This window comes from Bombina bombina, chromosome 3 (genome assembly GCF_027579735.1).
Source record: "Bombina bombina isolate aBomBom1 chromosome 3, aBomBom1.pri, whole genome shotgun sequence".
In the NCBI taxonomy this organism is placed as follows: Eukaryota; Metazoa; Chordata; class Amphibia; order Anura; family Bombinatoridae; genus Bombina; species Bombina bombina.
The window spans coordinates 959,223,775-959,236,959 of NC_069501.1; the positions used below are offsets into that span (position 1 = coordinate 959,223,775).

A 13,185-nucleotide genomic window follows, 5' to 3' on the forward strand; every position below is an offset into this window, starting at 1 on the left:
GTGTGTATGTATGTATATGAATGTGTGTGTTAATGTGTGTATGTATGTATATGTGTGTATGTATGTATATGTGTGTGTGTGTATATGTGTATTTAAGTATGTGTGTGAGAATGTATGTATGTGTGTGTGTGTGTGTGTGTGTGTATAATGTATGTGTGTGTGTGTATTTATGTATGTATATACGTGTGTGTGTGTGTGTGTGTGTGTATGTATATATGTGTGTGTGTATGTGTTCATGTATGTGTGTGTGTGCATTTATATTTTACATATAGAAATCAAGACTGGAGTGAAGATGAATATAATGTGAAAAGGTGAATGGGAGTGCATGTGGTAAGGATAAAAACAAAAGGATATTTTAAGGAAAGAGGGAGGATTGATGTAATCCCAGACTAAGCGCTTTATAGCATGAAAGTCATAGGATTGTTTTGCTAGTATCATGTATTGCTGTGCCCTGTCACACACTTTGCTTTTACTGCATTTGGAATAAAAGCTACGTTTTAACAGAACTTTCGATCTTCTTACTTGCTGGAGCTGTTTGTTTATTGTTTGCTGCATCTAGGACTACCGCGGTTTCCAGCATTGGCCTCGTTACCACGTGTATATACTGTATTTAACATCGCTTGTAACGTTGCACATTTTCAAACATTCACTTTGACAGTGTTTCATGACACAGTCATGTAATTTCATCTTTATACATGGGGGGCTATATTTATTACTGGTCACATTAAAACAATATAGTTTTCAGTGTATTTCTTCTATAAGATACGACGAGTCCACGGATTCATCCTTTACTTGTGGGATATTATCCTCCTGCTAACAGGAAGTGGCAAAGAGCACCACAGCAGAGGTGTCTATATAGCTCCTCCCTTGACTCCACCCCCAGTCATTCTCTTTGCCTACTCTATGTAATAGGAAGGGTAAAGTGAAAGAGGTGATAAAATGTTAGTTTTTATTTTCTTCAAGCAAGAGTTTTTTTTATTTTAATGGTACCGGGTGTGTACTATTTTCCCTCAGGCAGCAGATGGATGAAGACTTCTGCCTGGAGGCTGATGATCTTAGCAGTTGTTACTAAGATCCAGAGCAGTTTCCCACAGAATGGCTGAGGACTACTTAAGAAACTTCAGTGTGAGGAACGTTTTTCATGCTATAAGCAGTGAGGTATGTTCAGTCATTGTTTTCTGGAGAGACTGTGTTATTTCAGAATTGGCTGACAGTATCCCCAGGAGGGAGAGGGTAAGCAGTAATCCTAAAATATATAAAGGGGTATTACTGAGCTTGCATATATGGGCTAAGCAAAAATGGTTGACACTGAGGTTTGAATGTTTGTGGGCAAACGTTTACATAACTGGGAGTGCTGATAACGTTTTTATGTGAGACGTTTTTCATGCTTATTGAGAGGGTACACATGGCTTCATTTTTGGGTTTATGAACCCACATGGCTAGTTTTTAGACCGCTCTGGTGTGGTTCATTTGGGCTGTGAAACATTGAGTGAGATGGGCTGGGCCTATTTTCGCGCCTCAGTTGCGCAGTTGTTTTTATCAGGCAAGCAGCAAGCTCCAACTGCGGTGGACCTTTGTGAGCTGTATTGGGCCAAATCAAAGGTTTAACCCAGTTTTACAGACCCCTGAGGGCAGGTAGGCGCCACAGCAGGGCTGTGGCGAGGTGCAGGGGGTGTTTTTTATTGATATAAACGTTTTTCTAATTTTCCGTTTTTTCTGGTAAGGGTTAAGTGTTCCTTTCCTTGTAGGGGCAAACTTAGCTGCATAGTTAGGATGCTTCTATTATAAAATTGGAATAATTTTATTGTTTTAAAGCAGTTTTGGAAAAATGTTATGCTTTTTTTCTCTTAAAGGCGCATTACCGTTTTTTTCAGATTGTTATTTTTTCACTAAATAAAGTGTTTTCAAGCCTGTTTGTGGTCATTACTAGCCTGTTTAACATGTCTGACATTGAGGAAAGCCAATGTTCCATGTGTTTAGAAGCCATTGTGGAACACCCACTTAAAATGTGTCCCTCATGCCACTGAAAGGGCCTTAAATTGCAAAGAACATATTTTAGCTGATAAAAGTATGTTGCAGGATGATTCTCAGTCAGAAGAGAATCAGGTTATGCCATCTAATTCTCCCCAAGTGTCACAACCTTTAACGCCCGCACAAGCAACACCAAGTACTAGTGCGTCTAATTCTTTCACCCTGCAAGATATGGCCGCAGTTATGTCTACTACCCTCACAGAGGTGTTATCTAAACTTCCTGGGTTGCAGGGGAAGCACAGTAGGTCCGGTGTGAGAGTAAATGCTGAGCCCTCTGGCGCTTTATTAGCCATCTCCGATGTACCCTCACAATGTTCTGAGTTGGGGGTGAGGGAATTGCTGTCTGAGGGAGAGCTTTCTGATTCAGGAAAGATGTTCCCTCAAACAGACTCAGATATGACGGCTTTTAAGTTTAAGCTAGAACACCTCCGCTTGTTGCTCAGGGAGGTTTTAGCGACTCTGGATGATTGTGACCCTATTGTAATTCCACCAGAGAAATTGTGTAAAATGGATAGATATCTAGAGGTTCCTGTGTACACTAATGTTTTTCCAGTCCCTAAGAGGATTTCGGACATTGTTACTAAGGCATGGGATAGAGCAGGTATTCCGTTCTCTCCCCCTCCTACTTTTAAGAAAATGTTTCCCATATCTGACACCATTCGGGATTCGTGGCAGATGGTCCCTAAGGTGGAGGGAGCTATTTCTACCCTGGCTAAGCGTACAACTATACCTATTGAGGACAGTTGTGCTTTCAAAGATCCTATGGATAAAAAATTAGAGGGTCTTCTAAAGAAAATATTTATTCATCAGGGTTTTCTTCTGCAACCTATAGCGTGCATTGTTCCTGTAACTACTGTAGCTGCTTTTTGGTTCGAGGCTCTAGAGGAGGCTCTTAAGGTTGAGACCCCATTAGATGATATTCTGGATAGAATTAGGGCTCTCAAGCTAGCTAATTCTTTCATTACAGATGCCGTTTTTCAACCGGCTAAATTAGCCGCAAAGAATTCAGGTTTTGCCATTTTAGCGCGTAGAGCGTTATGGCTTAAGTTCTGGTCTGCTGATGTGTCATCAAAATCTAAGCTTTTAGCTATTCCTTTCAAGGGTAAGACCCTATTCGGGCCTGAACTGAAAGATATCATTTCCGACATCACTGGAGGAAAAGGCCATTCCCTTCCTAAGGATAGGACAAATAAGATGAGGACCAAACAAAATCATTTTCGTTCCTTTTGAAACCTCCTCCCCTGCCGCAAAGCAAGAGGGGAATTTTGCTCAATCCAAGTCAGTCTGGAGACCTATCCAGACCTGGAATAAGGGTAAACAGGCCAAGAAGCCCGCAGCTGCCACCAAGACAGCATGAAGGGGCAGCCCCCGATCCGGGACCTAATCTAGTAGGGGGCAGACTTTCTCTCTTTGCTCAGGCTTGGGCAAGAGACGTTCAGGACTCCTGGGCTTTAAAAATCATGACCCAGGGGTATCTTCTAGACTTCAAAGATTCTCCTCCAAGGGGGAGATTTCATCTTTCACGGTTGTCTGTAAACCAGACATAAAGAGAGGCGTTCTTACGCTGTGTAGAAGACCTATATACTATGGGTGTAACCCGCCCAGTTCCAAAAGCAGAACAGGGGCAGGGGTTTTACTCCAATCTGTTCGTGGTTCCCAAAAAAGAGGGAACCTTCAGATCGATTTTAGATCTCAAGATCCTAAACAAATTTCTCAGAGTCCCATCCTTCAAGATGGAGACCATTTGGACTATTTTACCAATGATCCAGGAGGGTCAATATATGACCACCGTGGATTTGAAGGATGCGTATGTTCACATTCCTATCCACAAAGATCATCACCAGTTCCTCAGGTTCGCCTTCCTGGACAAGCATTACCAGTTTGTGGCTCTTCCCTTCAGGTTGGCCACAGCTCCCAGAATTTTCACAAAATGGTCCCTTTTGGCGGTTCTAAGGCCGCGGGGCATAGCAGTGGCGCCTTATCTGGACGATATCTTAATTCAGGCATCAACTTACTAACTAGCCAAATCTCACACGAACATCGTGTTGGCTTTTCTAAGATCTCACGGGTGGAAGGTGAACGTAAAGAAGAGTTCACTTATCCCACTCACAAGAGTTCCATTCCTGGGAACTCTGATAGATTCGGTAGACATGAAAGTTTTTCTGACGGAGGTCAGAAAATCAAAGATCTTAACCACCTGCCGAGCACTTCATTCCATTAATCGGCCGTCAGTGGCTCAGTGTATGGAGGTAATTGGACTAATGGTAGTGGCAATGGACATAGTTCCGTTTGCTCGCTTGCATCTCAGACCACTGCAACTATGCATGCTCAGACAGTGGAATGGGGACTATGCAAATTTATCTCCTCAGATAAATCTGGATCTAGAGACCAGAAACTCTCTTCTTTGGTGTTTGTCACAGGATCATCTGTCCCAGGGAATGTGTTTCCACAAGCCAGCATGGGTCATAGTGATGACGGATGCCAGCCTATTGGGCTGGGCTGCAGTCTGGAATTCCCTGAAAGCACAGGGTGTGTGGACTCAGGAGGAGGCTCTCCTTCCAATAAATATTCTAGAACTGAGAGCAATATTCAACGCGCTTCAGGCGTGACCTCAGCTGGCTTCAGCCAGATTCATAAGATTCCAGTCGGACAATATCACGACTGTAGCATATATCAAACATCAGGGGGGAACAAAGAGTTCTCTAGCGATGATAGAAGTTTCCAAAATAATTCGATGGGCAGAGACTCACTCTTGCCATCTATCAGCAATCTATATCCCAGGAGTGGAGAACTGGGAAGCGGATTTTCTAAGTCGTCAGACTTTTCATCCGGGGGAGTGGGAGCTCTATCCGGAGGTGTTTGCACAATTGATTCATCAATGGGGCACACCAGAATTGGATCTGATGGCATCTCGTCAGAATGCCAAACTTCCTTGTTACGGGTCCAGATCAAGGGATCCCCAAGCAGTACTGATAGATGCTCTAGCAGTACCTTGGTCGTTCAACCTGGCTTATGTGTTTCCACCATTTCCTCTCCTTCCTCGTCTGATTGCCAGAATCAAACAGGAGAGGGCTTCGGTGATTTTGATAGCACCTGCGTGGCCACGCAGGACTTGGTATGCAGACCTGGTGGAAATGTCATCTCTACCACCGTGGACACTGCCACTGAGACAGGACCTTCTAATTCAAGGTCCGTTCCAGCATTCAAATCTAGTTTCTCTGCGGCTGACTGCCTGGAAATTGATTTTATCTAAGCGGGGATTCTTTGAGTCGGTCATAGATACCTTGATTCAGGCTCGAAAGCCTGTTACTAGGAAAATTTACCATAAGATATGGCGTAAATATCTTTATTGGTGTTAATCCAAAGGCTACTCATGGAGTAAGATCAGGATTCCTAGGATTTTGTCCTTTCTCCAAGAAGGATTGGAGAAAGGGTTATCAGCTAGTTCCCTTAAAGGGACAGATATCTGCTTTGCCAATTTTACTGCACAAGCGTCTGGCAGATGTTCCAGACGTTCAGAGTCGTTTTGTCAGGCTTTGGTTAGAATTAAGCCTGTGTTTAAACCTGTTGCTCCGCAATGGAGTTTGAATTTAGTTCTTAAACTTCTTCAAGGGGTTCCATTTGAACCTATGCATTCCATAGATATTAAGCTTCTATCTTGGAAAGTTCTGTTTTTAGTTGCTATCTCTTCGGCTCAAAGAGTTTCTGAACTATCTGCATTGCAATGCGACTCGCCTTATCTTGTTTTCCATTCTGATAAGGTGGTTTTGCATACCAAACCTGGATTCCTTCCTAATGTTGTTACTAATAAGAATATTAATCAGGAAATTGTTGTTCCTTCCCTGTGTCCTAATCCTTCTTCTAAGAAGGAGCGTCTGTTGCACAACTTGGACGTGGTTGCAAACGACCAAAGATTTCCGTCAAACATCTTCTCTGTTTGTTGTCTATTCTGGAAAACGTAGAGGTCAAAAAGCTACGGCTACCTCTCTTTCTTTTTGGCTGAAAAGCATCATCCTTTTGGCATACGAGACTGCTGGACAGCAGCCTCCTGAAAGAATTACAGCTCACTCTACTAGAGCGGTGGCTTCCACATGGGCTTTTAAAAATGATGCTTCTGTTGAACAGATTTGTAAGGCTGCGACTTGGTCTTCACTTCATACCTTTTCCAAATTTTCCAAATTTGATACTTTTGCTTCTTCGAAGGCTATTTTTGGGAGAAAAGTTCTTCAAGCAGTGGTGCCTTCTGTTTAGGCATCTGTCTTGTCCCTCCCGTTCATCCGTGTCCTGTAGCTTTGGTATTGTATCCCACAAGTAAAGGATGAATCCGTGGACTCGTCGTATCTTATAGAAGAAAAGTAAATTTATATTTACCTGATAAATTGATTTCTTCTATGATACGACGAGTCCATGGTCCGCCCTGTCAATTTAAGACAGATTATATTTTTTTTATTTAAAACTTCAGTCACCTCTGCACCTTTTAGTTTCTCCTTTTTCTTCCAATACCTTCGGTCGAATGACTGGGGGGTGGAGTCAAGGGAGGAGCTATATAGACAGCTCTGCTGTGGTGCTCTTTGCCACTTCCTGTTAGCAGGAGGATAATATCCCACAAGTAAAGGATGAATTTGTGGACTCGTCGTATCATAGAAGAAATCAATTTATCAGGTAAGCATAAATTTACTTTTTCTATACTCACTCTCATTCCACACACTTATGCATTTATTTTCTGTTTCCTGTTGTTGGCTGGCTTGTGTTCTTGATGTGACATTATTCTTGGGTGCTAAATTGTGTCTTTAATTGAAGCATGTAATGTCCCGTGCCTCTCAGATGCCTCCTTTTCTCAGAACCTGTCCTGACTCTGTAACCACTTCCTATGATCTGATTCCTACAGGGGCTTATATGCTTTACGCCACTATGTTCCCTTGTTTGTTGGAGGCTGTACCCACACCTGTTTACCGAAACTCAGAGGCCACAGGTCTTTGGTTCCCCTGTTGCACTGAGAAGACTGCAGTGAACATTGCTTCCTGCACAAGTTTTAGTGGCTTCCTTTAATCCCTTGATGCTGTAGTAGTAAACTCCCTCTCATAGAGAGTAATGATTTGGTTCTTCGACCCATCAGTCTTTGAGCAGCACTACACTCTAGGCCCTGCATTGGTGTGTTGCGATGATCCATCAATGCAAGGTAAGGATCATTTCCTGATGACAAGGCCTTTAGCAGAAGTATCTTAGCAGTCTTTACTGGTGACTCCACTTTCCCATTGCTCTGTGTGTATCCAGGTGAAGAGGTAACCACTAACCAAGTCAAAGTCCCATTCTCTACTGGGGAGTCAAGCAACCAGCTTTACAATTATTGTACCACTTTAGATGGACTGACCCAATTATAAAATTATTATATATGATATTGTTATTTGCATTCATCATTTTTGGTGGTCATTAACACTGAAGTAATTTTACTTGAGGTTTTACCACTTAGCCTTTCCTTCTTCATATTGTTGTCAGCTTTTTATTTCTTTATTTCTGTTAATGGACCTTTAAAGGAACAAGAAACCCAATTTTTTTTTCTTTCATAATTCAGATAGAGCATACAATTTAAAACATCTTTCCTATTACTTCTATTATCAAATTTGCTTCCTTTTCTTGATATCCTTTGTTGAAAGCATATCTTAAAAGGCTCACAATGTTTCTTTCATGAGTCAGATAGAGAATACAATTTTAAACAACATTCCAATTTACTTATATTATTGAATTTGCTCAATTCTTCAGATATCCTTTGTTGAAGAAATAGCAATGCACATCTATGTGCAGCCCCCAATTAGCAGCTACTGAGACTATTAAGATATGATTTTCAACAAAGGATATCCAGTGAATGAAGCAAATTAGATAATAGAAGTAATTTGGAAAGTTAATTAAAACTGCAGTCTTTCTAAATCATGGAAAAAAATGGGGTTTCATGTCCCTTTAAATGGGTAAGTTAATTTTGGAATTTTTTGCTTTTAGACATTTAATTAGGAACTTAAACTCTGGCCTTAACATAAGCTTTGCAGCGTATGGGGTTTCATGTCCCTTTAAATGGGTAAGTTAATTTTGGAATTTTTTGCTTTTAGACATTTAATTAGGAACGTAAAGGGACTTGCCACCCACATTTATCTAGATATGCTCACTAGCTCCTGAGCAGGATGCAGCGAGTGCTTGGATGGGTCATGTGACTTCTTATTAGCTCATCAGCTCTATCCAGCTGGAACTGCAAGGCTTGCAGTTACTAAGAGGGGCTTTACCTATGTGTATAAGCACATAATAATCCAAGGTCACTAGGACACATTAAAGCATGTCATATTTACATTCTTTAAGAGAGAGGAGAAAGTATATTTTAACACTACAAAAGTACACTTGAATTCAAATTTTTGGCATTTCCAGTCACTGAGGGTGCCTTTTAAACAGCAAAGTTTTAAAGAAATCTGTTCATGCAATTCAAAGCTACAAGCACATGAAAACGATTAACGATTAATATTAAAGATACATAGAAAGATAGATATATAGACAGGCATAGGCTAGATTTGATTAATGATAGATAGAAAGCGTATATTACATATATATATATCCATGTTCACCACAATTGATAATGTCCAGAATTAAATTATTAACTTTACTGTGATCTTAGTACAGACATAGGGGCCGATTTATCAAGGGCCGAATGGCCCCTGATGCCCCTGTTTCCGCACGAGCCTTCAAGCTCGCCGGAAACAGCAATTATGAAGCAGCAGTCTGAGGCTGCAGACAACAAACCGCCTGATCTCGTGATTGGGCTGATTGACTCCCCCTGCTAGCAGCCGATTGGCCGCGAATCTACAGGGGTTGGCATTGCACAAGCAGTTCGCAAGAACTGCTTGTGCAATGATAAATACCGACAGCGTATGGTGGCCAAGCCGCTAGCAGGGGGTGTCAATCAGCCCAATCGTATAGGATCGGGCAGGTTGATGTCTGCAGCCTCAGAGCAGGCGGACAAGTTATGGAGCAGCGTTCTTTAGACTTGACTGTCCCTTTAAGTTCTGCGTAGGTTTGTGTTCTTAAATTCTTTTTACATCAGATGCAAGTTCAGTAACCGCAATTGTGGCATAGGCGCTACTGTTAATCCATCTAAAGTTGTACAGGTTGCTTGACCATTTTTTATTTTGCTAATGTTTTTAAATGATTACCTCTATGTATTGGTTTTGCCAAACAAAGATTTTTTTTTTTTTTTTTTATTTTACTTGGTTTAACTACAGTGGCCATCTTTGTTTCATGGAGCACAAACAAAAACATGTAGCGAGCACATTACAAGGTACATGTACATAAAGAAACATTTCGCACCTTCTTGTTCTTTAGACATAGAACTTAAGTCCTAATGTAATGATCTCGATTGCTGAAAGTTCCACTTTTAGAGTCAGTTTGTAATGGGAAGTGTTTGAATCTCAGTCTTAATTTTTTATGGGGTACCTAGGTAAGTATAGTGTGCATGCAGAAAATTTCATATATGAGACGTCTCTTATTTTTTTTTCTCATGGGGGTGAGAGAGTGCATTTTTTTAACATTTCCCCTCAACTTTGTGTTAATTATCTCAGGTGGGGGACCAGATATAAGTCCTTCAAAAATCAGAATTTCTATTACATGTTTGTGATTGAAAAAGACACATAGGGGCCGATTTATTATAGCACAGTAGCGGATCATGTCTGCCGCACACAAGCATTTCTTGGCACATTTGCGGCCAATCGGCCGCTAGCAGGGGTGTCAATCAACCCAATCGCATCCGATCGGGCTGATTGCTGTCCTCCACCTCAGAGGTGGCGGACGAGTTAAGGAGCTGCTTCTTAACTCCTGTTTCCGGCAAGCCTAAAGGCTCGCACGGTAACAGATGCATTGGGGCCCATACAGGGCTTGTTAATTGGGCCCTATGTATATGGAGCAGAGTGAGGAGAATGTATTACCTGAAGATTATCTTCAGAAGGTTTACTCAGCATGTGCTGCTCTGGGTGTTTCTCCTGCATTCATGATTAGGAAGATAAAGGCAGATAAAAGACAAAGTGCTTTGAGAGCTAAAATAGGAAGGATTTCTGAAACTTTGAAAATAAATCTGCGTCAAAAGCAAGGAAATAACTGAATATCATGAACTGAAACTCAAGGGTAGGTTTGATAAGTGTGAGAGAATTCTGGTTATAAGTAAATTTCACTGTTTTCAGACGGTATCAGAGAGTACTATCAGGTGCTTCTTTACATCTGCATTGCAAGAGTTTGAAGAACATGCAGTGCTGAAATCTGTCTGTCTGTCTGATCCTATGAAATACTGTTTGTGTCGCTTGTGTCTATAATAACCAGTGGTGGTTATGCTTGATTGTTTATGTGAAATTATTCCACCCACCTGGATCAAGAACATTCCAAGAACATTATTCAAGATATTTGCTGAGGACAAAGTATTGGTTCCCATGAACAATGTTCTCAGAAAACTGACTACTGCCAGTGGTTGCTCCCACAACATTTCTGAGAAATCTCACAGCTTCTAATCAAACATGAAGCTTGAACTTGTGGGGTATCAATCGTAAACATAATTACTTTAAAATACTATTCATTATTTTTATTTGGTTTGCTTATATTACATCTGTTCATTTCTCAAAATGTATGACGTTTCCCCAGTAGGCGTTTCCCCAGATTTCTACAACCTCTAGCTCTGTAACCAGTAGAAACTCAAACTTACAGCAGAATGCAACCAAAGAGGACTTATATCTGTGATAATTTTAGGTTCCTATCTGATCCCCCACCAGTGATAATCAACCCAAAAGTGAGGGTAAATGCTACAAAATTGCACTTTATCTCCCCATGAAAAAGATAAAAGAAGTCTCAAACATGAAATGTTCTACATGGCACTATACTTACCTAGATACCCCCCTAAAAAAATTAGAACTGAGACCTAAACTTTTCTCATTATAATTTGACCCTAAAAGTGTAACTTTAAGTGATCTTGATCATTACATTAGGATTTAAATGAAACCCAAAATTGTTCTTTATCGAGATAACGCATACAATTTTAAACAACTTTCCAATTACCTTCTTTGACATCATTAGTTTTGTTCTCATGGTTTCTTTGGGTTCCTTTGATGAAAAGGTTACCTAGGTAGGCTCAGGAGCAGCAATGCACTACTGGGAGCTAGGTGTTGATTGTTGGCTGCATATATATGCCTCTTCTCATTGGATCACTGGATGTGTTCAGCTAGCTACCAGTACTGCCTTGCTGCTCTTTCACCAGAGGATCTTACAAGGATATAACAAATACCTTGTAATGTGCTTTAGACATCAGTGTTTGTTCCAAGAACATAGGACCAAACTGAGCTGATCTGTACTGTATATCTAAAATTTGTCAGGCACCATGACACAAAAATGTTTAAACCACGTAAAGTAAGGTTTCAAAACTGGTGATTTTGCAATAACAATATATAGAGGTAATCACTCAAAAAACAAAAAACAAAAGGAAATTAAAAATTGTCAAACAACCAACTTGGCAATTATTGGACCACTTGAGATAGATTGACCCACTAGGAACTAGAAAATCCCAGAGCAAATTTAAATAATTCATTAGAAAAGCATATTTCTGTGACTCAATGACTTGGGTGGGTGCTCACATGCTAGACATCTCCAAATAATTATACTCTGTTAGAAAAGACATAAGTGTTACACTCTGCTACAAGAGACTGTAATCTACAGGATATTACTGGTACATCAGCTATACATCCAATTATTTGCTCCTGAAAACTCAGTGGGGTATTTGTTCCATGCCCATGATTACAGTTTATATATAACTCTTAATTGCCTTACTCATTGTGAGATACTCCTACTGTCCCTCTTTAATCTAAGTAACACCAGTTTAGTTCCCATTCCCTTGAGTAACCTGGATGTCTTCTTCCTAGCATCACATGCCCACGACCGTTCATAACCTCTGTTTTCTCCATCCCTTTAACATAGTGCTGAGTTGCAAAATAGAATCTTAGGTGATGTGTGTATTTAGAGAAGTTGGCAGATATGCTTGACAATAGACTCAACCACTCTGGAAAGTGTTTCCAGAAACAAAGATAAAATTGTGATGTTTAATTTGCCATATGTTTGGATTTAGTACATGAGACTAGTGAAAGATGGCAGTAGTTATAACAGGAACACAGAATGATATAGGGAATGTGGGGCTATATGATGCTTGTCAAGACTTATACGAGAACATTAAGCAATACTGCATTGTTCTAACCAAGCGGATCATTGGTTATCATGGTAATTCTAGCATTTTGCTAATACAGTATCTAATACTATATCTATATGGGGTTCAAACATACACTGCCACTGCTATTAAATGTATGAAATGTATTTCTTTCTTGTAATAAATCGCAAACCTTGCAGAAACATATTGGTCATCAAAATAAAGAACCAAAGAAAATGGCATGTATTTTACAAATGTTAATTGTATATTCTATGCTGATGTTTAATTATATGACATATTCAATTTTGCATCAGGCTTTTTAAAAATTACAGATTTTTTACAATATGAGTTGCAATTATTTTGATCCCAGTTAGGGCTTCAGAACATGTTGGTTTTATTAGATGAGTTGGAAGTAAAAAGCCGTATGTTCCTCTGTCCCGGAGTTCTATTGTGAATGAATACTTGATACCAAAATCATACGCCCAGTCATCAGAGCCTCCTGGTGCCAAATCTGTAAAGTTGGATTAGAAAAAATATATATATATATTTTTTTAGAAACTATTCACAAAGTGTACATGAAAGACTAACCCTTGGGCTGCTATGAGTTGCATAGCATAGTGTTTCAGCCCTTCCTTGCAGCCATGACATTAAAAATCTTACATTTGAGATGTAGGTTGGGAATCTGTAAAATGTATAGCATTTAAAATAAAGGTGAACTTTATTAAGCAATTTTACATGAAATAACTTAAGGCATACCCCCGTATAAATATATGTCATAATACCATTTGTTAAGGTTAATTTATATTCGCTTCCTTCTTTCTCTGTTTTCTTTGAAGAAGAAAAATATGTGATAATCTTTCATCTGGAACAGACTGTAGCCTAGTATTATGTACATTTCTTATATACTTTTTTAAACAAGTGTATTTATTTTTAACCATTGACATAAC

At 40.0% G+C, this 13,185-nt stretch overlaps 1 protein-coding gene across 1 annotated transcript in view; it reads right to left on the reverse strand.

Moving 5' to 3' along the window:
• Window positions 1-12,480: 12,480 nt before the first annotated feature.
• Window positions 12,481-13,185, reverse strand: part of CPB2 (carboxypeptidase B2) — an 80,865-nt gene continuing 80,160 nt past the window's right edge. Inside the window, exon 11 of the mRNA XM_053708005.1 lies at window positions 12,481-12,749. Coding sequence (XP_053563980.1) covers window positions 12,565-12,749 — 185 coding nt within the window. The 3' untranslated portion in view covers window positions 12,481-12,564. The remainder of the gene's footprint in view (window positions 12,750-13,185) is intronic.